The 25296-nt window shown below is 52.4% G+C and overlaps 9 protein-coding genes across 9 annotated transcripts; 6 read left to right on the top strand and 3 right to left on the bottom strand.

The window, feature by feature from the left end:
• Positions 1–324: 324 nt before the first annotated feature.
• Positions 325–2751, top strand: AYO21_02081 (aconitate hydratase, mitochondrial; the record flags this gene model as incomplete). Its single annotated transcript, XM_022652062.1, has 1 exon — positions 325–2751. One exon carries the CDS (start codon positions 325–327, stop codon positions 2749–2751), a length of 2427 nt encoding a protein of 808 aa, XP_022515806.1.
• Positions 2752–3157: 406 nt separating this feature from the next.
• AYO21_02080 (hypothetical protein) lies at positions 3158–4018 on the top strand (the record flags this gene model as incomplete). Its single annotated transcript, XM_022652061.1, has 1 exon — positions 3158–4018. One exon carries the CDS (start codon positions 3158–3160, stop codon positions 4016–4018), a length of 861 nt encoding a protein of 286 aa, XP_022515805.1.
• A 2375-nt stretch (positions 4019–6393) lies between these two features.
• On the top strand, positions 6394–7535 carry AYO21_02079 (hypothetical protein; the record flags this gene model as incomplete). The annotated part of the gene is made up of 3 exons (XM_022652060.1): positions 6394–6643; positions 6729–7086; positions 7145–7535. The coding sequence occupies 3 exons, from the start codon at positions 6394–6396 to the stop codon at positions 7533–7535; spliced, it is 999 nt and encodes a 332-aa protein (XP_022515804.1).
• Positions 7536–9677: 2142 nt separating this feature from the next.
• Positions 9678–10918, top strand: AYO21_02078 (hypothetical protein; the record flags this gene model as incomplete). The annotated part of the gene is made up of 2 exons (XM_022652059.1): positions 9678–10605; positions 10764–10918. The coding sequence occupies 2 exons, from the start codon at positions 9678–9680 to the stop codon at positions 10916–10918; spliced, it is 1083 nt and encodes a 360-aa protein (XP_022515803.1).
• Positions 10919–12201: 1283 nt separating this feature from the next.
• AYO21_02077 (hypothetical protein) lies at positions 12202–15275 on the bottom strand (the record flags this gene model as incomplete). Its single annotated transcript, XM_022652058.1, has 5 exons — positions 12202–13644; positions 13694–14584; positions 14641–14860; positions 14911–15008; positions 15105–15275. 5 exons carry the CDS (start codon positions 15273–15275, stop codon positions 12202–12204), a joined length of 2823 nt encoding a protein of 940 aa, XP_022515802.1.
• A 548-nt stretch (positions 15276–15823) lies between these two features.
• AYO21_02076 (hypothetical protein) lies at positions 15824–16405 on the top strand (the record flags this gene model as incomplete). The annotated part of the gene is made up of 1 exon (XM_022652057.1): positions 15824–16405. One exon carries the CDS (start codon positions 15824–15826, stop codon positions 16403–16405), a length of 582 nt encoding a protein of 193 aa, XP_022515801.1.
• Positions 16406–16503: 98 nt separating this feature from the next.
• AYO21_02075 (hypothetical protein) lies at positions 16504–19101 on the bottom strand (the record flags this gene model as incomplete). The annotated part of the gene is made up of 3 exons (XM_022652056.1): positions 16504–17118; positions 17173–18939; positions 18994–19101. 3 exons carry the CDS (start codon positions 19099–19101, stop codon positions 16504–16506), a joined length of 2490 nt encoding a protein of 829 aa, XP_022515800.1.
• Positions 19102–19757: 656 nt separating this feature from the next.
• AYO21_02074 (hypothetical protein) lies at positions 19758–21091 on the top strand (the record flags this gene model as incomplete). The annotated part of the gene is made up of 2 exons (XM_022652055.1): positions 19758–20194; positions 20248–21091. 2 exons carry the CDS (start codon positions 19758–19760, stop codon positions 21089–21091), a joined length of 1281 nt encoding a protein of 426 aa, XP_022515799.1.
• Positions 21092–21888: 797 nt separating this feature from the next.
• Positions 21889–24251, bottom strand: AYO21_02073 (hypothetical protein; the record flags this gene model as incomplete). The annotated part of the gene is made up of 2 exons (XM_022652054.1): positions 21889–23942; positions 23993–24251. The coding sequence occupies 2 exons, from the start codon at positions 24249–24251 to the stop codon at positions 21889–21891; spliced, it is 2313 nt and encodes a 770-aa protein (XP_022515798.1).
• Between the last annotated feature and the right edge of the window lie 1045 nt (positions 24252–25296).

Below are 25296 nucleotides of genomic sequence, written 5' to 3'. Positions count from 1 at the left end.
TTGTCCGCTTCAGACAGACGCGCGCTGTGCTCCACAAAGTCTCCACTGATAATGCCGCTGACTGTCTACCATCCCGAGAGCGAACGTAATATTTGTACTCGAAACTTGTACTACGGTAATAGGTCTCACTGCTCCTGAGTCCAGATTGGGAAGGAGGAGTTCAAAGGCGACCAATAGAGCCAGAGCTGTTTGTGGTTACCGGATGCCAAGCCCTCGGCACAACTTCGGACCGGCAATAGGATTTTTTGCTCTCACTATTTCCCCCTCCGAGCTCGGGGACATGCCTTTTTGCTGTCTATATTCCCCAGACAGCACTCACTCGCGATGCCTGGCCTGTTGCAACGAGTGCCATCTGCACGGGTCAGATGTCCCCTGGACTTGGGCTCTTGCTCTAGAGCACGGCAGTCATATCACCGCGGCTATGCAACCCTGCAGCACTCGCAGTCACCATTACGGCGGCGAGCTGCCGTGCCCCCTTACCAGAAAATTCTGAAGACCTTTGAAGATGTCAGAGATATTCTACCCCGCCAGAAGCTCACACTCGCTGAGAAAATCCTCTATTCTCACCTCGCCAACCCCTCCGAGTCTCTGTTGACCGGTACCGACAATGGCAAGAACATTCGGGGCAGAGCCAACCTCAAGCTCAAGCCCGACCGTGTCGCAATGCAGGATGCCTCTGCACAGATGGCCATCCTCCAATTCATGACATGCAACCTGCCCAGTACCGCCGTACCTGCCAGCATCCATTGTGACCATATGATTGTGGGAGAGAAAGGCGCAGACTTGGATCTACCCAACTCCATCGCGGGCAACAAGGAGGTGTTTGACTTTTTGGAATCTGCTGCAAAGAGATACGGGATCGAGTTCTGGCCACCCGGGGCAGGTATTATACATCAGTCGGTGCTGGAAAACTACGCTGCTCCTGGCTTGATGATGTTGGGAACGGACAGCCACACACCAAATGCCGGAGGCCTAGGCGCTATCGCAATAGGTGTGGGCGGAGCTGACGCAGTTGATGCTCTGGTTGATGCCCCTTGGGAGCTTAAGGCTCCAAAGATTCTGGGAGTTCGTCTAGAAGGCAAGCTCAGCGGGTGGACCTCACCGAAAGATGTTATTCTTCATCTGGCAGGCAGACTAACCGTTCGTGGTGGAACTGGATCCATCATTGAGTATTTCGGGCCAGGAGTTGACTCTCTGAGTTGCACAGGCATGGCCACGATTTGCAACATGGGGGCGGAAGTAGGGGCTACGACGTCGATTTTCCCTTTTACAGAGAACCATATCCTTTACTTGCAAGCCACGGGCCGAGATGCCATTGTCGATGCGGTCAAGGGCATCGCATATGGCTCGGAAAAACACAACTTCTTGCGGGCCGATCAGGGTGCCGAGTACGACCAAGAGATCACAATCAATCTGGCCTCGCTGGAGCCGCACATCAATGGTCCTTTCACACCGGATTTGTCTACACCCCTTTCAAAATTTAAAGACGCGGTGAAGACCAACAACTGGCCTGATAGCTTCTCGGCCGGCTTGATTGGCAGTTGCACCAACAGCTCTTACGAGGACATGACCCGCGCACAGGATTTGGTCAAACAGGCACAGGCCGCTGGCTTGAAGCCCAAGGCTGATTTCTTCATCACGCCCGGAAGTGAACAGGTACGGGCTACCTTGGAGGAAAGCAAGACCCTCGAAACATTCACCAACGCCGGTGGCACCGTCTTGGCCAACGCCTGCGGGCCATGCATAGGACAATGGAAGCGAACTGATGGCGTCAAGAAGGGGCAAGACAACGCCATCATTTGCTCCTACAATCGCAATTTTCCGGGCCGGAATGATGGCAATCCCCGCACGATGAGCTTCCTTGCTTCACCGGAAATCGTCACCGCGATTTCCTACTCTGGGTCGACTTCTTTCAACCCCATCGTCGATGAGATCCCCTTGCCTTCTGGCGAGAAGTTCAAATTCGACCCTCCCAAGGGGGCACAGCTTCCAGGTTCAGGCTTTGCTATTGGCAATCCTGCTTTCTATCCTTCCGCTGCGGAACCAGACCAAAGTGTGGAAGTTGTGGTGGACCCTGAGTCTGATCGACTAGCTATCTTGGAACCATTCGAGCCTTTCCCAGAAGGCGAGCTGAAAGGGCTGAAAGTCCTGTACAAGGTCAAGGGTCAGTGCACGACAGATACGATCTCAGCGGCTGGACCTTGGCTCAAGTACAAAGGACACCTTCCCAACATTGCCGAAAACACTCTCATTGGTGCTGTGAATGCAGCGACCGGCGAGACAAATGTTGCGTATGACAGTGACGGGTCGACGTCGTCTATCCCAGAACTTGCGAAGAAATGGAAAGCAAATGGACAGAACTGGCTAGTAGTAGCCGAGGACAATTACGGCGAGGGATCTGCCAGAGAACATGCAGCTTTGCAACCACGGTATCTCGGAGGCCAGGTCATCCTAGCAAAGAGCTTTGCGCGTATTCACGAGACGAACCTCAAAAAACAGGGAGTAGTGCCGTTGACTTTTGTCAATAAGGAGGACTATGATCGCATCGATGCGTGCGACCACGTTGACACAGAAGGGCTATGGGATGTCCTGAAGAACGGAGGTCAAGGCGAGGTCAACTTGAAGGTGACCAAGAAGAACGGAGAAACCTTCACGATCCCGGTCAATCATACTCTCAGTAAGGATCAGTGTGGCTTCATTCTTGCAGGATCTGCGCTGAACCTGCTTGCGAAGCGGCAGAAGCATGATTGAATGTAACGACAGCTTCTATTCTGCGGGACAAGGCAACATTTTCTCACGACCATGCGGAGCTTCGTCAAGTCTGAAGAGACGGTCTTGGCGCCCTGAGTTCTTCTGATTGGCCGTACGCAGCACCACATAAGGAAATTGAGGTCCTTCACCTTGATCCAATGTGGTCACAGGCGATGTGCTCGTGTCACTGATGCGCCGATGTTGAGATTGTCGTTGGCGTATGGCGATGCTGAGCGTATTGAATTCTGAAACAGCTGGGCTGTTTGTTTTTGTCCAGGGACGCCTGCAGCGCGGGTTGGGAATGGAGGCGTCTATGGCAACCGAGAGACACGATCCTCTCATATAAGAATTGGTCACTTCGGTCGTGAGGACGGCAGCAATACCTGTCAGACAACCATCTGGAATCATGCTATCTTCTCTTGTCATTGCAGCAATCCTCCCCTTGGCTCAACTGGCGAATGCCTGGGGTACACTTGGACACGAGACGATTGCATGGATAGCTCAATCATATGTCTCGTCTGCCACCAAAACAGCAGTCCAATCAATCCTAGGCTCGACGCAAGCCGACTATATGGCCAATGTCTCGACATGGGCTGATTCATACCGGTACACTAGTGGGGGTGGATGGTCTGCGCCACTTCATTACATCGACGCGAACGACAACCCACCCGAATCCTGCTCGGTGGACTTCAACCGTGACTGCGGTGAAGCTGGATGCTCTGTTTCGGCCATTGTGAACTATACCTCAATATTGTTGGACGACAAATCCAAGGCGTCGACCAAGCTTGACGCCATGCGATTCGTCATTCATTTCGTTGGAGATCTGCACCAGCCTCTCCACGACGAAGCCATCGATGTGGGAGGAAACACCATCAACGTCACTTACGATGGCGAGCATACCAATCTACACCATATTTGGGATACAGAAATTGTGGGGCAGTTAGCGGATGGCCAGGACGCCGAGACATTTGGGAAGAACCTAACCGCCGCGATCAAGGCGGGTGACTACGGGTGGGACGCCAGCACTTGGCTGGATGGTATAAGTCTGAACGATACACAAACCACTGCCATGAGTTGGGCTAGTGAAGCGAATGGCTATGTGTGCACCGATGTCCTCGCTCCAGGTGTTGATGCGGTCGAACAAGGGGATTTGAGCAGCACTTACTACAAGGCGCACTATGATGTCGCGAGGATCCAGCTTGCCCGGGCTGGCTATAGATTGGGGGCCTGGTTGGATCTGATTTACACAGGCCAGACAAGCGGATGATGATGTGATCCAACTCTGGCTCTGGAATGAAACATAGCCCGGGAGATGTTTGAAACAATAGAAGCATCTGCCGTGCCTGCCCACGGAGCCAAAATCGTACTCGTACTTGTACATACTGTAAATACCTTGTCGTGGTCACTGTGGTTCTCGGGCTGCTGAATATCCGGAGGCGAGCGATGATAATAAAACCCACTCAATTGACAAATTGGCTCGTTGTACCAGGTACGCTGCAAGGTGGACGGAAAGTCCCGAGAAAGAATTTTGTTGCGTTTTGAGGGGGCCGTATCAATATGCAGGGATAGGCTTGTTTGAACGTCAGGCAGCCTCTTTCTTTTCTGTGTCTGCGTCTGTGTCCGTGTCATGGTGGTCATGTCAACCTGCATGGGAGGGGGCCAGTGGCCATAACTCTACACGAGCCTTTTTCACACAACTTTTGTTCTCCTTCATCATCAGCAGCATCATCAACATCAGCTGGGAGTGATGACTGCATGGGTTCCGGATCCTACCTCCTTCTTGCGTAGGCCAACAACAATCCAATTGCCTCAGCCTCGCTGTGATCGAGGTCTTGGCTCCCCCATATGAGCTGCTCAGTGGTTTACTGAGGCCCAGAGGAGATTGGATGGCAGGTCAATGCCTGCGAGAAGATGCTCGCGTGCTATGCTGCGATGTGCGGTACTCGTACTCGTTGTGGACTGGGGCTGAGACTGGACTACCCGCATGGTGGGGTGAAGCACACAAGACTTTGAGCTGAAAACGCTCGTCAGGCTGAATAACTAGCTGTGGAGAGGATTGTCGTGATGGACTCGGTTCCCAGTTGACGGGTGAAGGGGCCATGTTCGCGGGGCTGCTGCGGCGTCGTTCAGTAGCACAGAGACACTGTACCGGTACATGTACCAGTCCATCCAGTATGTAGCGAAAGGTGGAGGAGGAGGATCATGTTAGGCGGGCTACCTTTAGTTTTGTTATTTTTGAATTCAGCTCGACTCCATTCAGACGGCAATTCTGGCAAGTATGATAATTCCCAATACAGGGAATACGTGCGAAAAGGCAAAAAGGGACCCAAGGGACCCAACCCCAATGCAATGTGTTGTCATTATTATTCAGCTGCCGATCGACACGTGTGTACACCCAACCAAGTATGTATTACGAGTATACCTCGTACATTGTGCATGTGCATGCATAACCGAGAGGGAAGGGAGGAGCAAAATCGACCTGAAGCGGCAATTCGGGGGGGCGCAAGGCAGACAACAGCCATGGCAATATACAAGTTTGGTGAAAATGGAGAAATCATTTTCGGTTTCGGGTCAAATTTGCGAGACCCCATCTTGTCTGACGCGTTACAGTCGATCTATTCTGTATTCTGTGTGGAGGGAAGATGGCAAAGAATTATGAAAGTAATACGATGAGGGTGGATTGTATGCGTGTGCCATCTTTATGAGGAGGAGGAGTGAGTATATAGAGCTGGGCAGATTTTGACTTTTGTCCATCAAAGGGCCGCACCCAGCAACCAGCGACCAGCAACCACCGATCAGCGTATGATGCACGATACGAGTTACACTCGCAACTCCTCAATCATTGATTGAACTCCTGCTGTATGAGGCTCTTGACTTGACCAGGTCTGTCCTTCTCAGCCCCTTTTTCCGGTCAATCCCTTCCACCTCTTCTTCTTCTCCTGTTTCCCTTTTTGGGGGCCTTTGAAGGCAAGAGGCAAGGCTAAATTTGGCAAGCAAAGTCCGTCTTCCTTTGTGCCTCGTAGTGTCATTCGCTCTTTACTGTACGAGTACGAGGTACACATACGCAGACACACACCCTGATCGAGGGGATCGGAACCAAAGCTCGACACGAGGGCGAGAGCCAAATTCGGAAGCAACTCGTCTTTCTTCTTCTCAGCACCACCATCCACCAAATACTCTCCTCACCACAGCTTCACCCCCACCTCGGGACCAAGCCTTGTACACGCATCCCACACTCCTATATACTAGAACTCCTTCACCATCGGTCACACTTCTCTGCCACAACATCGCGGCCTAGAGTTGTCTTTTGATGTGTCTTCCACACCTACGAGTCCGTCGCAGACCACCCGCCGCCTACGCTCCACCGTCAGCACTTTACTTAGCCTGACCCTCCGACTCTCATCCAATCCTCGGTCTGCTGTAAACAGTCCCCTTCTGTCGCGCGAACCTGAGAGGCACTCCAACTCGTACGAATTGCGGCTCGATCAGCCCTTGGGAGAAAAACGATTCAGGCACACACACTTCGCACACCTGTCCTAATTATTAGCAACGAGCCAAATCCTCGGTTACACCCCCGGTTCCCCCCCAAATAAACGCCACCACCCTGATCCTTCCCGCTTGGTTTTTCCTTCTCCAGCGGCCATGACGGCCTATTCGCAAGCTCCGCAGTCCACCCGCAATATCCTCATCATCGGCTCGACAGGCGTCATAGGCACATACATTACACGGGCGATTGTCGACGCACGGGAAAATTTTGAGCGAATATGTGTCTTGACCAGTGAAAGGACCCTAGTGGAAAAGGTGCAGGATATTGCAGCGTTGGAGGCATGGGGCGTCGAAATCTTCACGGGCCGGTTGGAGAGCGAGTCGGCGGTCAAGAGGGCGTATGAAGGTATGTTACACACCGTCCACCACGCCGAGACCGGCACGCTTGCAGCATGCGACTCTTGACTAACGTGCAACCCTCACATAAACAGGCATTGACACCATTGTCTCCTGCGTCGGCCGTGGCGGCATTGAGAAGCAGATCAACCTAATCACCTGGGCCGAGCAAGTAGGCGTACGCCGCTTCTTCACCTCGGAATATGGCACCGACATCGAATATTGGCCCGAGTCGGCGCACGAGCCGCCTCACCAGCTCAAGCTGAAAGTCCGGGCACACATGAAGACGATGAAGAGGTTGGAACACACATACCTTGTCACGGGACCGTACAGCGACCTATACTTTGGCACGATGAAGGCACGACCCGAGCTGGGACAGTTTGACGTCAATGAGAAGAAGGCCATCCTGCTGGGAGACGGCGATGGACCCGTCAGTTTTACTGCCATGGCTGAGTATGGTTTCCCCAACTTCTCCCTAGTAGTCAGGGTGCTAACTTGTGCCGTATCGCAGTGTTGGCAAATTCGTCGTCGCGGCACTCATGAATCCCAACGCTTCTCGAAACACAACTCTTATAGTCCATTCGTTCACGGCCACGCCGCACGAAATCCTCGCCGAATACGAACGGCAGACGAACAGCAAGTGGGAGGTATCATACACGTCGCTGGAACGTCTAAAACAGATTGAAAAGGAGGAATATCAGGTCTACTCCCCATTGGCGACGGTGGTCACCCTGCGGCGGATATGGACCGAAGGCGGCACCTTGTACAAATATTACGACGAAACGATCCTAGGTCAGATTGAGACGGAGACACTGGAGAGCCAAGTGGCAGTCAACATTCGGAAGCAACAAGAGGGCGAGGGGCATTTCCCGAGTCTGATGCGCAAGTTAAGTCTGTATTAATACGACGGTCGACAGGGATGTACAGGAGAGGGGGAGTTCAGTGGATGCATCATCACCATTTCTTTCTGATCATGGCATAGGGATCGTGTTAATAGTCGCCTGAGGGCGCTGCAGAGCGTTTTTTGCCTCGAGTTGTACGGTGCTTAGCACTGCAAGTGTCGGAGATAAAGTGTGTATACATATACCCAAGCACATGTTTAGCCCTAGCAAAAGAATATGGTCGCGTGTTGCTGGCTGGACCATATGATCTCATGGCCTCATGGCCTCAATTGGTTATTTGCAAAGCCCGATGATCGGCCCGCGCCTTGTATAGCCGAGGCTCGAGCTTGAGCTTGAGCTTGGGCTGGAGCAGAGAGAGCACTTGACGTCGTATCGAAACCACGCCCTTGTTAGATAGTGATCATGATGATCTGCAGCAAAGGGCGTTGGAAGGATCGCTCGCTTATGTAGAGATATACGAGGACATGAGGGTCCAGGGGTTTGTTTAGGACCAATCGATCAATCACTACGAGATACATTTTTTCCCGGACTGTTGGATTACCAGCTTACCGGGATGTAAGACGAGGGATAAGGGGTATAGGATATAGGAAATAGGATTTAATTCCAGAAGGTAGATCCTCATAACCCGGTCCGCACTTTGGCATTGTGCAAAAGGGGAGATGGTTACTACCGTATCGAGGAGGTACCTAGGTCCTTTGCTCCGTACCTATGTATGTACCTCGTCTGGGTGTATTTGTTCTCGTGGATATGTAAATACGAGTGGGATGGCAGAAGGGGATGGGGGTTGTAATCAATGTCACTTTACTCGTGTTAAAAGTGGGAACGGGAAACCCCCCCCCTCCTCCAGCACTGTACCTACTACTTGCCTACTTCGTACTTGTACCGAGTGTAAAGTAACTTGTCGTTGTTAGGGCGCAACCAATCGCCACGCACGTAGCATTGGGGAAAAGAAAACCTCGCCTATTCGGATAAGTACGTTGTATATTATATTATATCCAATGACAATCAGCATGATTCCCCTCCCCTGCCATATTTTTACCCTTTTCCCATCTCTCCATATCTCCATATCTTATATCTATACCTGTATATTCCTAGAGAATTTATAGACCCTTTTCTTTCTTCTCCTAGCGAGTATATACACTCCGCAATCCCTCGCTATTGCTACTCCCGGGAGTCTTTTCTGCTGGACGGCTTGCGCGGTGGATAACACATTTTGCTAGATAAAGATAAGGGAGTCAACTCATCGGCACTCTTTTTTCTCCTGCGATACAAAAAAGTACAGAAAGAAGAAAAGAGATCGAGTCAAAACGAGGACGGGGAAAGGAAACCGGACTTACAAGGGTGTTGAGTTGGGTTGGCTGCTTGGCTTGGGATAGGAGTGAGATTGTTGGGCGTATTCGTCCTCTTCCTCTCCCTGGTTTCTGGAGGTGGTACTGGTTGGATTGGCTGCTGCCGAACACCCAGTAAGTCACGGTGAAGGACGGGATAAGGATATCGGTGAGGAGGACGCGGACGAGCACGCTCCGAGGTGCTATCTAGGTAAGAAGGAGGAAGGTTGGTTTGAGAGTCGGTCTTGATTGTCTCGGCCGTCTTGCTTTTTTTGGAGACTTGAGGGGGAGACTGCAGACCTGGTATCCAGAGCTGATAGGGAGAAAAAGGGGGAGAGAGAGTCTGCGCGTAAAGGACTCGATAAGTGACAAGGGCAAAAGCCAGTGAATGACTTGAGGGGAGAGAATCAACTTCACTCACGACTCTTTTGGCGAGCGAGCCGCATCTGTGATCAATACAGTCTCTGAAATCACTTCCTCGACTTATTGAATCCGAGTCGAGTCGTTGATGACTTGGACATTACCACTCTTCAGGAAAACAGCGTTACCGCACACCGCGACGTCTCGCCTCAGACTTTCCTCCTTCAAGTTCAATCGCGCCTCAACAGTTTTCTCTGGCATCGGGTTTGTGGGCAAGATCGGGACACACAGTAACTCACTGACAAGCGGCAAGCCAGGATTCACCGCGGCAGATTCCTCGGTTCGAGTGACCTTCGCGACTAAGGCCAGAAGCTACAGTCCATCCTCACTCTCTCGTCCTCCCATCAGACCCTCACAACACCTCCCTACCTCACCTCTAACTAGAACATTCGCCATGGCCACCAACGGCACGACCACCCCTCTCTTCACCCCCGGCCGCCTCCCTCCCGGCAAAGACAAGCACCACATCGTCGTCCTCGAGGGAATCCACGCAAAGATGCCCAGCTTCGACTTCCCTCACACTATCGACGTGCACCAACGTACGCCGCCGTCCGAGGTCGCCGAGCGCATCAAGGACGCCACCATCGTGATCGCCTGCGTCGTGCCCGTGACACCGAGCGACATGGACAAGGCCCCATACCTGGGCGTGCTGGCTGTCATGGCCGTGGGGATCCAGTGGGTGGACAAGCAGGACTGCGCGCGCCGCGGCGTCACCGTGACAAAGTGCCCCGCCGGCAACGTCGACGCCGTCACCGAACATTTTTTCGGCCTGTACTTTGCGACCCGTAGACGCGTGGTGCAGGTGCACAAGACCATCACGGCATCCAACGAGTGGGTCGAAAAGGGCACACTCACGAAACTGTGGCCCTCGGGTCCACCCTTGGGCTGTGGCCAGGAGACGCTGGGCATCATGGGCTACGGCACGCTGGGGACTCGACTGGAGAAGCTCGCGCGGGCCATCGGCTTCGGCGAGGTATTGATCAGCGAGAGGAAGAACGTGACGACGGTCCGCCCCGGCAGGGTGTCCTTTGACCAAGTCCTCGAGCGGGCCACCGTGGTCGGCGTGTGTCTGCCCAAAGACCATGACACGATCGACCTGATTGGCGAAAAGGAGCTGCGTACCATGCGCAAAGACGCCATCGTCATCAATGTCGCCCGCGGCGGAATCGTCAACGAACGCGCCCTCGCCCAGGCACTCAGGGAAGGCTGGATCGCGGGCGCGGCGACCGATGTCTTGGAAACAGAACCCTCAGGACCGGGCATGAGTCCGTTGGTTCCAGACGTGGCCAAAGGGGAAGAAGAGGTGCCGAACTTGACCATTTGTAAGTCCTGCCTTGTGCCTTTACATATCATTGCTTCCTTGCTCATCCCATTTCCCCTCGCTCCTCCTCCACCTTTATTCGCACCACGCTTCATTTATCATGAGATGAGTTCTTGTACTGTATAGAGACTGACCACTCATCTCTTTCCCCCCGAATAGCCGCCCACATCGCATGGTTCACCCAGTCCACCATCCAGAATTACCAGCGTCTCCTCAAGGAAGGCATCGAGGGCTGGGTCAACGGCACGCTGCAGGAGTCGGCCGACAAAGTCCACCGGGTCGTTGTGGTGCATAATGGACGTATCTGGAACTGAGCGTGGCAACCCACGCTTTTTCCCTTGCTTCTATCGAGACGTTTCCCAATGCCGGTATTACCGGGAGCTAGCTTGGATTGGGTTGCACAGCACTGGACGTGACGAACTACGCGGATGAAGTGGTGTGGTGCTGTGCTGGACAGGTTCATTCCAAATCAATTCCCGGCTTCGAAGTGTATTGCACAATGCGGAGTGGTGGTGGTTGGGATGATGACAGTGACAATGGTAACGACGCATATTTTCTGCATGTGAACATGAAGCAGAGACGCCGTGGTGTGGCCTTTTCCCTCACGCTTTGGTACGAGTTACATACGAGATCTCTCGGGCTGCCCTCCCAGCAGTACTCCTAGTAGTACTCTCAGCAGGGCTCTCAGCAAAGGCTTCCTGTCTGGCTGGATAGATAGAGGGATAGATAGATAGGTAGACACCTCTGGGATGCCTTTTTCCTGGCATAGTGTCAAAGGGGTAATTTAGTTGATTATCCTTACTTCCTTACCTACTAATTCCCCCTTCCCTTATCCACAGCCTCCTCTCACGACCCAACTGACCTCCATAAAAGGCCCGAGGGTGCTACAGTGCCGTGCATGACGTTCCCTGGTATATCCATACCCAGGTAAACGGTAACTTTGTATATGCATATATGTATATATGTATGTATATGTATATATATATATATGCAAGTCCTTTGTGCACTCGTACTCGTACTCGTCCTTATTCATACTTGACTTGTACTTCCATGTATGTACTCACCTACCTACCTACCTACCTACCTACATAGGTTCCTTCTCGTAAAAAACCACGGCGGAGAAAGAAGAACACAACATATCACAACGATACATTACATAATGGAGCAAATCATAACATGACATGAAATATCATGTACGGACACCCGCGCCGCGGGGCATTCATTTTCGTTCTTTTATATAATCTCATTAAAGCTCGGTAACAGACACAGGCAGCACTGCAAAGCAAAGAGGGACAGCATGGCAAGTAGCATTTTTGTGTCTTTTTTTGGGTTCAGTTCTCGTCTTCATCTAATTTCATCCAAGCGTACCTCGTGCGTGCTACACTGGTCGGTCCACCCACTCACTTCTTGGGGAGCACTTCCAACCATATGATAAAGTCGCCTTCGGTCTTCTGGCCAGACGAGAGCGACAGAACCCGTACTTTTCCAAACGAATTAGTCTGCTTAGTACTCGTATAATGCCCGCCAGATTCCCAAGACTGTGCCTCTGTGAGTTGCAAAGAGGGTGTTGAGCCAAAACACCATCCAAACGCTTCAATCATCTCACGTCCTGCATCTCAACGTCCCTGGTACCCGAAGTATTGTCCGTCTTCTGTACCTGTTGGGAAGGATGAATTGAATTCATTTGCAAACCTCCTTCCACCCTCGTCTTCAACCCATTCTCGTTACTCATCGAATCTGCCACACCAACAACTCTAGCATCTTCAACCTTGGCCTGCATCTCCATTTGAGGTTTGCCTTGAGGTGGACTACCTGAGACCTGGGACGGGCTGCGAGACTGTGCCGGAGGCTGAGATTGCTTACTCGGTGTCGGGACTGGTTCGGTAGAACTCATATTCCTCAACTGCTCCGGACTGGGTCGGAGGTTCTCAATGGGTGGAAGAACGGGTGTCCCGCTGACCATTCGCTTTTCACCAGGATGTTGGCCAGGAGAGGAAGCAGTAATACCAGCAGTTCCGGCTGGAGAGATCGTTGGCCTGAAGGATGCGGACATGGGTGGAGAAGAAGATGGATTCGGGTTCTGGGGACTGCCAGCCGGGAGTGGTTGAAAGGGCCCAGGGGTCTGTTGCTTCTTAGGCGAAAGTCCCGATAGAGCGTAGGTCGGAGCTCGTGAAATCGGTGTTTGAGCGGGTTGGGATTGATGTTGAGAGGATGGGCGGGGAGTGCTCTGCAACTGGACGGATGTTCCATTGGCAGGGCTAAAGACCCCATTCGTGGCTTGTTGAGGGAACTGGAGCGACTTCTGTGGTATGCCTGCCACGGGGCCGACGTCCATATTGCCCTGAGTAGGTGATATTGTAGGACGATTGATCACAGGGGAAGGGAGGCGTCCGCTGTTCGACACTATGTGAGGGCCGGAGTTTTGTGGTGGGTGTTTAGGAAGAGGCGAGGGCGCCAATGGTCTTTGTCCAGCAGGATTTTGGTAGGTATGTTGAGTACCGTTGTAAAATGAATAGTTCCCTTGACCCTGGAGCGGTGGGCTTCTAGCTGTGCCATTGCTCATCCCGGGAGGGTAAGGGTGAATAGGACGCATGGTCTGTCGGGGGTTTGTTGATGCCAGCTGCTGATGAGCCTGACCGGACATTTGCTGTGGAGGGCCCAAGTACTGCTGGAAATGGAGACCATTCATCTGTATGGGTTGAGGAAATGGAGAGGGACTGGCCATCTGATTTGGAGGTGAACGTTGCTGACCATTTGTCAGTTTCCCCTGGCCTGGTGACTGAGGAGTGTAATGTGTGGGAATTTCAACGACCGACTTGGACGTGGCAGGGGCTGGACTTGGTGGGACTGGCGAGGACGATGTGCCAACACGGAACTTAAGGGAAATCTTGGGCCTCTTTGCATCTTCTTCCTTACGCCTGCAATCTTTACAGACGAAGTGGAAGTCTTTCTTTTCCGCTGCCGATTCGGAGATGCCCAGACATTTGCTGTGCTGCCAGACGTTGCACCTCTCACACGAGATACTGTGAGAGCCATCGTCCTAGACCTTGGTTAGTCGCCCATGAGGATATTTGCACGGTCGTACTTACAAAGTTCTTGCCGTATTTTCCGCACCCGGAGCAATCAAAGGTCCAGTCCTCTTCGGCCTCGAGATCCTCCAGCTCCTTCTTGTTCCGCTCCATTCGTTGCTTAAGGGCTCGATCAGACCCTCTGGCCTCGCCTTCCTCAATACGCTTCTGCTCGAGCTCGTCTCTAGCGAGTTCCTCTTCCTTGAGCAGTCTCTTAAGCTCACGATCCTTGATACGTTGTTCTCGGGTCATCATGCGGTACTGTCTTTCTTGTTCCATCTTCTCTTGTCTCTCCTGCTCACGGCGGGCGGCAGCCAGATCAGCTTGTCTCTTCTTTTCGGCCTCGGCTTGCTCGGCCTCTTTCTTTTCTCGTTCTTGCTTGTCTGCCAATCGACTAGATCGCTTGGCGCCGACCATCCTCTCCATCAACATTAGTTCCCTCTCACGGCGCTCTATCTTGCGACGTTGTTTCTCCTCGGCGGCTTCAATAATAGGCACAACCTCCTCTATCAGTCGGTCTCGTAGAGCCTTTTCGTTGGGATCCTTCGATTTCTTCAACGATTCGCAGAGTTCCTGATAATCACCAAGAGTGATGCAGAGGCATTCCCACTTGAAACCACCAAAGGTGTCGACTTCCCAGGCCTCAAGCTTTTTCTCCTCAACGCCTTCTGCCTCAGTGTTCTCCTCATTATCTTCTTCGACATCGCTGGTTTCTGCTGCTGCAGCTGCTTCGGCTTCCAACTTTCTCCGCTTGCTCTCACGTCTTCTGGCAGCGATGGCTTTCTTGGAATTTGCTTTGGGTTTTGCCTTTGGAGCTCGCGGCAACGGAGGCTCAGTCCGTCGATAGAATCGATTATCATCGAGGAGGTAGTACTGACGGTCATGTCGATCGTAGCCAAACTCTTCAATGCGCTGTTCGGCGAGGTGTGAGAATCTGCGATATACATGCTCTGCGGGAGGAAACTTACCCATTCGGTCTGATCAGCTTCGCGCGGATGTTCTATCATCTTTTCCCTCATACGGTCGGGATTCCAAAACGTCCATATCGTAAGCTGGTGGAGAATTCGGATCTTTGTGAAGATGTCGAAATCTCGAAACCGCTTTGGCTCTTCAGCATCACCGTAGGGGTTCAGATGAGGGGCCTTGGCCAGATACTGTCGGCGGGTGTATTCATCCCAGATATCGTAACTGCATCTGAGTTAGTGATGTGCAAAGCGAGGCGAGCAGGGTTGTCAGACTTTAGACCCCTATGGGATGAGATCCATTTGAGGAGGGTGAGGCCGATCTCTTCAAGTTTGTCCGAATAACCTGGCTTCAGACATTCATTCTCAAAGTCCTACAGAACGATATTTAGCGAATCCGTGCATCAGAAACACTCCGCCGCGTATCCGTCGCCGTCAATCCATATAGACAGGGGGAGGGGAGGGCGCACCTCGATGTCAAAGTCCTCGTCAATCTTCAGAACCTTGCCAAAGAAGAAGATGAACTGCATGACGGAGGCGAATTCCCACATATTCCGTATCCTCTGGAGGAGAGAGGGTTCTTGCTTCTTCTCTTCAACTTCTGAGACCTCCATCTCGTCTCTGGTTCGTTTTCGCGGCATGATGGAAGGGGGCGTGCGCGAGACGACGAGGGCGTGGAGACCAGGGGAGAGTGTTCACGCGGCCTTGAAGCTTTCTGCTCCCATCTAGGGGAGTGGTAGAATGTATCGACGCGCTGGAGAGGGTGGTGGTTGAATATTGGTTGCCAGATGCGATGCGACTGAACAAGTTCTTTTTGGACTGGGGAACGCGGGAATGCTAGTGAAAGGCGAGCCGCGCGACTTTCTAGAGGCACCGCATGAGGTAGTCACGTAATAAGTGCTGCGTGAGGCCAAGGCGGAAAATCTGTTGTTCCATATTCCGGAGTAAAATGTGACGACCTCCCCTGTCCAAGCGGGGCCATTGGTGAGGCACCAGGACAAAAGATGTTGAGAGATTCAGAAGTCTAATCTTTTGTTGTGGTAAAGGCTGATATCAAGACGCTCCTTACAATTCCCTTGATGATACTCGGCGTTCTTTACTTGTGGTTCAAAATGAGATACCCATTTCTGGGCTGAAGGAGAATGTGGTGATCATCACCCGGTACCAAAGAACCCCCCAACCCCCCGAAATGGCATATACTGCAACTGGACAGCCACAGCCATCACACGAAGACCTCCCAGAATCGGTGTTCAAGAAGAGCTACAACTTCCCACCTTTCTTCAGCCCGCAGCCCACCTCCCTAACCCGGCAAGCTCAACTGAAAAAATGGTCCGAGTTCATCCAGCGCTATTGCCGCCACTACCGTCTTTTCCAGCTCTCCATCATTGACACCCTTCAGAGCCCTCTGTTCTACAACGCGAGGCTGAAAAAGGGTCTGAGTCTGAAGGATGCCAAGGCTGTGATAGAGTATATGGCCAGCAAGGACGGTGACGAGAGGGCCGAATGGCGTGGGCCCGAGAAGGCGGTGGCCTGGATTTGGTGGCGGAAACCCGAGGAATGGGCGACCCTGATTGTGAACTGGGTTGAAGAAACCGGTCAGAAAGGCACGGTTTTGACGCTCTATGAGTTGGTCCAGGGCGAAACGACAGAGAAGCAGGAGTTCTATGGCCTGGATACGGAAGTGCTGCAGAAGAGCCTCAGCACACTGGTAAAGAAGGGAAAGGCGCAGGTTTTCGGAACAGAGGATCAGCAAGGTGTCAAATTCTTCTGAATGGTATTCAACAGACAAAGCAATCCGTTCCGGCTATGATTCCAAGGCAAGAGTCATTTCATTTGCTTCATCAGACAGGATCATCATCTTTCGCAGCCCTACAGCTCGTACACTTTTGTCGGCTGTATCTCCTGAGACATTGCAGTTTCCAGTAGCCAATCTGACGTCACTATTTTCGGTACTTTCCGACTGCCTTCAGCCATCTCCCTGAAACGTGACCACAAGCCGTGGTTTTCCTTCCCGTTGTCGCTAAGCAGATATACGTCGTGGTTCTCTTCGGTATCCGTAGACAGCTCGCTGTCTGCTCGTCCGGATGGAACCCTTGTTCCTTTGCGATTCTTCCACAGCATACAGCGGCCCCCGTTGGCTGCCACAATGGTTTTGAATATGTCAAAGCCCCCATGGATATTCTCCATGCAGTAGATAGAGCGGCCATGGAGAAGTCGGTTCGCATTCTTCTTCGCCCGCTGTCGAGATTTGTCAAGAGACAGTTGAAACTTCTTTTCATTTTCTTTGTCGCGCAGCTTGAACTTCTCTGGATTGTGTAATTTGTCCTCAGCGAGACACGCATCAATAAAGTCCGTCGAGATGACCAAGGGTGCGTAAGCGAGAGCAGTCACAAATTTCTGAGTCCGTACAATGTTGGGAGCTGCAAGATGTGTGGCTTTGCTGGCGTCGGTAGTGATGAGTATCCCTAAGTCGCGAAGTTGTTTCTAAATTGCCGTTAGCAGAAGGATTACAGGATATAGATGCAGATATGCACTTACCTTATCACGATCTTCGCCTTTGCTATTATTGAGCCATTTCTTGTACCCAGAAACCACAAGTCGAATTGTAGGTGCATCTTCACGTTTGATCTTTTTCGCATCGCTGTCATCTGACGTGTCGGCATCATCCACTTCCTCCATCGACCTTTTCCGACCCAGTTGGACACGATCTGGATCTGATTTGCGTCGCCCGCCATAGAGGACCCCACCCTTTCGTTTGGTCTCCTTGTTGAAAAGGAGAATGTCCTCGGCTTGCACTTGCAAACGAGACACTGCAACTTCTTTGGACTTGCGGCTGTGTGTTGTTGGGGGTGTAATGTTCTCTTTCCCAGATGCGATGAATCTGGGGGTCACTGGGGTTTGGGGTTTCTGCTTGGGACCACCGGAGGCCGATTTGGCGGCTTGTTCGTCCTTGGTCCTCCTAACCGACGATGGCTGGTGGACCTCACCTGCTCCGTTCTCTATTGGCTTGTTATCGGCGACATCCGTCATCTCGGTGTCGATGTCAGAGAAGAAATGTTCTTCGAGGACGTTGCGGTCCAGTTGAGTGTAGCCGACGACATCGCTCAGGTTTGTACGCTGGGGAAAGTGGGTGTATCGCCTGTCGGTCACACTTTGCATCTTCCATCGTGCATAGCTCTCTTCCAACCAGAGGTGGTTGACAATGTGAACCCCCCATTCTTTTGCAGCTGCGCACTTCTCACTCTGGTCGTGGGCGGTGATAAGATGTGTATTGTCCTGCTTGAGGGTTTTGGTGCATTTAGCACCAGTGGCGATGATGAGGTTTTCAAGATACGTTCTCGCTTCCCCACTATAGTTTGAGAGACTGATGACCAGCCCGGGAAAACCTGGGAGGCCTTCTCTGGCAACGGGATAGTGTAACATGCGGCGCGTCGGCGATGTCCACTGGTCAGTCTGTATCAAGAAGTAGAGCCAGGACAGGTTCCCAACATCTTTTCCTGCCTTCGAGGCGATCTTGTAATCTGTCCCTTCCCGATACTTGCAGATATACATATCGGCCTTGGACACGGATCTTGTGACCGTCCCTCCTCCAGCAGTTACGAGCCCCTCCAGAGTCTCACGAAGATATCTGCCAATGCCCAAATCAGTCGCCAGCATGATGGCTTTCTTCTTGAAGACATTTTGTAGCTTCCGCGGTGGGTTAGGATCTTGTTTCAATTGTATAGGGTCAGGGTGTGCAGCTCCATTCACTTGATTCTTCCGCTTTGCAACAGGGATCCTGCCACCAGCCGGTTCCAGGATTTCTGGATTTGGAAATTGATAAGGTTGTTCATCAATCTTTCTTCCTAGTTTCAAACAATCATCCACCCAGTGGGGTAAGACAACTTTGACGGCAAGCTGCTTCTTTGTAGCGATTGCGACAGATTCCGAATCCATTGACAGGGCAATTATGTGAGTTATTTGGCTTGTGAGTCTCGAAGAGAACAATCCCCCCATAGCCAATATTCCGCCAGCTATCGCATCGGCATCGCCCTGCGGCAAGTCGCCAACACATGCCACCACATCGGACATGAAGTAACGAGGATCGGCGCAATATTGACGTGGGTTGAGGAGTTTACTTTTCGCGAGTGAGTGTTCAAACCAGGTGGGCTTGACGACAGGAATCAGAGCATCGACGCAGGAGTTATAGTCGGGAAAGTCGGAGGTGGTAGAGATGACATGGGTAATGTCTCGTAGGTCCAGGCGATGTTCGGGATACTGGTCAATCACAACCTTGCCGTGGTGCAGTCTTAGGGCGGAAGCCAACTACTTTGGTCAGTCGACGTTGCTCGAAACGTTGGACTGCGGTATAGCACATACGGATTCGGCATCTTTCTCTGGAAGGGTAGCAGAGCGAACGATCGCAATGCTGCACTGGGCGAATAGACCCAGCTTAGTGTCTGCTCCCCCAGGCCGATCGTTGTCCATGTTGGCGATAGCAGATGTGGGAGTGCCAACAAATCTACGAAAACACAACAGCACAGCCGTTCATAGGGTGGCGTTCTCGTGAATCAAAGATAGTCGCATTATTTCGTGAGTGAAACTGCGAGAATGTGGCGGTTGTTGTCTCGTACCACGTTCGCCATCTTTCTTCGCGCACTTTGACGCGCTTTCTCGAAGCGCGTCTCTTGATTGGCGGTCAGACGGAAATAAATTAGACGCGCCCCATCACGTGCACGTCAGAGTGGCAGAGTGGCTAGAAGCCTTGCCGTACCTCTCTCCATTCTCGTCTTACTCTTTGCTCACCTCGCCAACGGGGATAAAACCCCTACAAGTACTGATATGTACAGATCTCAAGACCACTTCATGATTACTGACGAGAACCTACACTTTCCGGACGGATCTGGGACAGGTTGACTCTATCCTCGCGTTTAGTGGTTCCGGCCCGAGATGTAGCCAGAACCTCGGCAAGTTTTCCAATCGCAATGGTGCGGCGCCACATGGACCTCATGGTCGACGGGATGCCGCACATCTCAGTCTAGCACCGTCACTGGATGAAATTCATCTTAATGGCTAAACATATCTTCATGTCAACATAGAACTGCCATCGGGATCCCGAAGGAATACAGACCCATTTCCTGAAAATGTCGTCCTTCCACATCGTCGAGCACACGATTCCCTGTCAGCATATTCGAGAGTATCCCCGAGCTACGGCTGGCGCTCAGGAAGATGTGTTGCATCTGGCGGTGAAACAATATATACCGAAAGACAATCCGAACCCGCAGCCTGGAGATGTCACGATCATCGGCGCACATGCAAATGGGTTCCCCAAAGAGCTGTACGAGCCACTATGGGATGATATACATGCTCAGTCAAAAAGACATGGCTTTCGTATAAGGAGCATATGGATTGCCGATGTTGCACAGCAGGGTCGCAGCAGCGTTCTGAACGAACAACTGCTTGGGAATGACCCTGCCTGGAATGATCACCCCAGAGATCTACTACACATGATCAATCTGAAGCGAGACCAGATGCCGCGGCCGATCATAGGTATCGGCCATTCAATGGGCGGGAATCACTTGTATGGCTCGAGCTCTGACGTCTCGGGTCTACTTGCGCTGACTTTTTTTATAGAGTGAATCTTGCGTACCATCACCCCCGTCTTCTCACCACTCTAGTCCTCATCGATCCTGTAATCCAAGTTTATTCGTCTGTCGCTCCAACAGCGGGTCCTAACCCGGCACGTTTGTCCACATTCCGCCGTGATGTCTGGCCTTCGCGCGAAGAAGCTGCAAAGTCATTCAAAAAGAGCAAGTTTTATCAAGCCTGGGATCCTCGCGTACTAGATCGATGGGTGAAATACGGACTGAGAGACATGCCAACTTTGCTTCGACCGGACGGCTCAAAGAATAATGACGGGTCGCCCAAGGTAACATTAACAACCCCGGTCTCCCACGAAGTCTTCACTTTCCTTCGGCCGAATTTCGAGGGATACGGATACAACGGCCGCCCCGTAAATCGGAAAACTCACCCAGACCTGAACCCTGCTTTGCCAGCAATCTATCCTTTCTATCGCGCCGAGGGGCCCCAGACGTTCTTCCGCCTCGAAGAACTCCGGCCGTCCGTGCTCTACGTCTTTGGTGGGAAATCCGACGTCGGCACGCCCGACGCCTGCAAGGCAAAAATGGATCATACGGGTGTCGGCGTTGGAGGCAGCGGAGGCGTACCCGCAGGAAGAGTCCGGAGTGTGCTCTTCGAAGACCTTGGCCATCTCATCGCCATGGAGGCAGTAGACCGGACGGCGGAGTCCGCATGCGACTGGATCGGACACGAGATGAAGATCTGGCGTGAGGACGAGGAAGAGCACAACCGAACCTGGAAGAAGAAGAGCCTGGTGGAGAAACAGAGCATCGATGACACTTGGAGGAAGATGATAGGCGGGCCATACGAGAAGAAGCCCAATGGCCCGAAGCTGTGATCAACGTTCGGAACACATCTCGAGTCTTGCCCGCCGCAGTGATGAAATAAATTTGAGCAAGCCATGGAGACAGCCAGAGTTGGGTTTCCTTGGTATACTCTCGCAAGGGAGAGGGAGACCCCTACTACGTGCTTGCCCGTCAAGGAGGAACCGCGCGACTATGCCTCTCCACCTCACATTGATGGCAAAACAGGAGAATCCGGTCCTTGATGAACGCATATTCGCCGAACCACGCCACGATATTCCCGGAACCAAAGAAAGACAAAGATCATGAGATATACTATACGAGACACCTACTGTAGATACAGTACACGCTATATTCATACATGATATATAGATTCTAGAATCTGTACCCGGTACGCGGTATGGTATATTCTATCCTATTTACCTAGGTTGCCAGGTACAGGACCTACGTTCGTACCCCCAGGATGACCAGATTGCACCAACAAGCACGCCACAAAATGTGAATGCGAATCCTGAAAATTTGACTGCGCTGTTACAAAGGCACCTGGGTAATCTGTGTAGATTGGGTTCAGAGTCGGTCGATCATAGATTTGCATAAAATGTATATATATCTGCCTCTCTCTATCTCTCCTCGCCTATATGTATACACTGTAAGACGGTACATATGTACATCCGTCGAGCTGTTGTCCAGCTATTCTCCATCTGTATATACATATGTATGTATCTATGTGTGTAGTAGTATACAATTCAGCACGAAAAATGGACATGGTGGGAATCACCTGCTGGATCGTTCATTGGAATCATGACAAATACCTCACATCGCCTCGCCACAACTAAATGCTCATCCTACGTTTCGTCCACTGTGATCTCGATCTGGAGACGTTGCCCGCGTGGGCTTCGTTGCCAGATCTATCCGATCTGTCCGCCTCGTCCCCGCGGCCAGTGGACAGGAGCGGCTCCTTCTCGTCTTCTCCTCTCAGAGGATGGACGCCATCGTACCGCCCCTCGGGCATACGTCTTCTTCTGAATCCGAGACCTTCGGTCTCCTCGATGATGTCGAGGTGTCGTATCCTGTCGTCGTCGTCATCGGTGCCGATGCCGTTGGCGCCGAGTCCGGGATTCCTCGGGTCCCGAACGCCGTAGATGACACGTATGTTGCCCAGCCGTTCGGCGATCTCGTCTCCGGTCAAGAGACAGCCCGTGTCGCCGAGTTTGTCGACAATGGGCCTCAACAGCCGCGCCATGCTCAGGTGGCTGGTGTCCTTGATGATGGTCTTGTCGGCGAGCAGGATGACCGCGAGGAGCACCAGGCCCTGCGCTACGGGGATGCCGCTCAGGATCGAGCCGGCGTAGCGCCACTCGACATCGATGACTTGGGCTGGCGCGGGACCGACGCCCGTCACGTTGAGTCGTGGCCCGTTGGAGTCGATAGCCGCGATGGCCCCCGCCGTGAACTTCATCACCAGCAGCGCCATGCCTTCGGCCGTCAGGTTGCCCGGCGGACTCCATTGGCTGGACGCCGGGTACCCCACCATCTGTAGGTTGGTCTCCTCCGAGGTCGAGGAGGAGTTGTCGCCGCTTGCCATCAACACGCCGGACCAGCCGATCGCCCCGGCCAGGACCTGAGCTTCCGTGTCGGCGATCCGGTAATGTTCGGGGGTGGGATACAGATCGGCGTTGTCCACATGAGAGACGGTCGATAGACAGCTCCAGAACCGCGGCTCCGGAACACTCGTCGAGGAATTGTCCGCAGTTTGAAGGGCATAGATCTGAATGCATCGAGGGCCGCAGTCGCTCGTCATATTCGACATCCAGGTTGTGGCGCCTGTAGATACATCGGGGATGCTCCACGTGTGTTCTTTCCCGTTTCCATCCACCCAAGTCACGTCCGCGGCGATCGAGGCGTTGTCCGTCTGGAAGCCCGCGTAGCCACCGTACGTGATGGGAAACGATTGGCACGTCGCAGTGGTGTTTACGGTGCGGAGAGTCACGGCAGTCAAGCCCAACGAAAGCGGCGAACGGTCAATGAAGCGATACCAGTACTGGCTTCCGTCTGTGTAGATGGACTGCTCTATGCCCAGGTATTCATCGAAGGGAATCGTCAACACATGGAAGTCCTGGCCAGTGATGCCCCATTCATTCGCGGTAGCTGTTTCTGCAAGGAGAGATTGCACAGTATCATGGTTGCCTGCGTAAAGAGCCGTGGTCCGGGAGTTGCCGATGTACGAAAGGTCCGGTATACTAACATTTCCATAGGTCAGGTGCACAAAGCGAGAACTGACATCAGTCGAGTAGGTCAAACCTAACAAGGCGGTGAATATCTGGACAGCGATATTGATCAGTAACCAGATCGCGGCAAGAACCTGCGTCTTGTTCGGTAGAAGCCTCCCACGGGTGCGTCCAGCCCAGATCAGGCGGAATACATGGGTCTGACTATCGCAGTTCAAGAGAAGCTCGAAATCCTGGAGCGTGCGATACCCCGACGCCAGGAAGCGCCAACGCATCATCTGTGCGTAGCCACCTAACGAGGACGCGAGATTCAGACCCAGGCATAGTGACAATCCAGTCATCAAGGCGTTGAAGATCTCTTTCCGCGCGGTGCTCAAACCAGTTACTACGGTGGAAAAGCCATAGAGACAACTTGCCATCGCTGCGCAAATACCGGCAGTGATGAGCCATTGGACACTGCTGTTCATAAACAGTCGCCGCCGTTGTCGTCGATAGTCGAAATAGCGGACTGTGTTGGAAGGGGGTAAGCCCGAGCCATATTTCTCGGGCAGTCCATGCTCCCACGGTGCTGCTATCGCTGGGACGCTGAAATGAGAGACAGCATAGTCGCGGATAGAAGAGGCAACTCTGTATAATGAGTTGCTTGTTCTCCGACGTCCTGTAACTGTGTCAGCCTTTCCGCATCACACAAATCCAAATCCGCCTTACTCGGGGGTCGACTTCCGTCAAGAGCGCCATAAGCGATATCATTCGTCGACTTGCTCGAAATGTGTCGATCACCAACTGTGGCCCATTCCTTCTTTGAGTGTCTGTCCGCATCATGGTCGCTGGGCGAGCTTCCCGGCAGAGGGGAAAACGCAGAATCTGGAATGATGTTGGAAAATTGTAGAGGCTCTTCGGAGATCGGGCTGTCCGTCAGCTGAGAGCCCCCGAAAGGATTGAACTTGGCATATCGTGAGCTTGGCATGTTGGATTTCTGTAGGAGAAGTCGATTAATCTTCCATCCTGCTTAGAACTGGAAAAGTTGTGGGCTGAAGGAATATCTTGATGATGGGGATCGTCAATATCGAGAAAGAGTGAGCTGTACCAAGGATATATTATGGAGAAGACGAATCTAGGGTCGGTTTCACCCGACGAAGTGGGAAACAACAGAGTAGTAAAGAGCAAAGTAAGCAGATGAAGTCGCAAGTTGGGCAAGCTACCTCTCTTGCTCCTTACCTCACTTGTCAAGGCGACGCGGCGAAGACTCAGCTCTTCCATCCATGCCATCCTTCCTTAGGGCGCCTGGGGAAGTCAAGGAGCGTTTCGCTCAATATCCGTGGGCCTGGGTCGAGAAGGATCGCGCCGTGTCTGGGATGGAGTCGTGGTGTGAGTGTTAAGCGTGGATTATTCACTGGCGACCCACCAAGGATTGAGCATTTGGTGCAATCAGAGCCGCCCAGGTTTGCTCCATAGGCTGTTCCATCGAGAAGACGCTGGGTTGACTAGCGTGTGGCAGGACCCCTGAGTACCTCGTACTCGTAGGGTTCATCGAAGCAATGCCATGAAGAGTCCCGTGCCGAACAGAGATAGTCGTTGTTGAGGAAGAGGCAGCATCCTCGGCGAAGGCGAGCGCCTAGAGGCAACGGTTTACTGATCATTTCCCAAAAGTACGAGTGTACCTGACTTGTATGCCTAGTGTCTTGAACGGATGGGTCGCTGATGTGGTTCAACCGAGATCCAGTGGACATGACCTCTTGTTTTCACCCGAAGGATTTGGGGGCTATTATTAGGGAACGATAGGTGGTAGTACTTGTACTCGGTGTTGTGGACCTGTGTTCTGATTGATCGATCAAAATAGGTAAACACAACGATGGTAGCGATAGGTTGGTTCAGATGAAGTGGCGCAGCGCAGGGAAAATGGCCAGTTTCGGTTTCCAGACCAGGAGGCGAAAGGCGCGGATCCTTCATGCCAAGCCTTTCGGAGAAATACCACGAGGGAAAAAGCTTGAAATGGGGCCAAAACTCAAGTC

Source organism: Fonsecaea monophora (assembly GCF_001642475.1).
Source record: "Fonsecaea monophora strain CBS 269.37 chromosome Unknown Scaff8, whole genome shotgun sequence".
Taxonomy (NCBI): domain Eukaryota; kingdom Fungi; phylum Ascomycota; class Eurotiomycetes; order Chaetothyriales; family Herpotrichiellaceae; genus Fonsecaea; species Fonsecaea monophora.
Note: the sequence above shows the minus strand (reverse complement) of the source record. Positions and strands in the feature narration are given on the sequence as shown.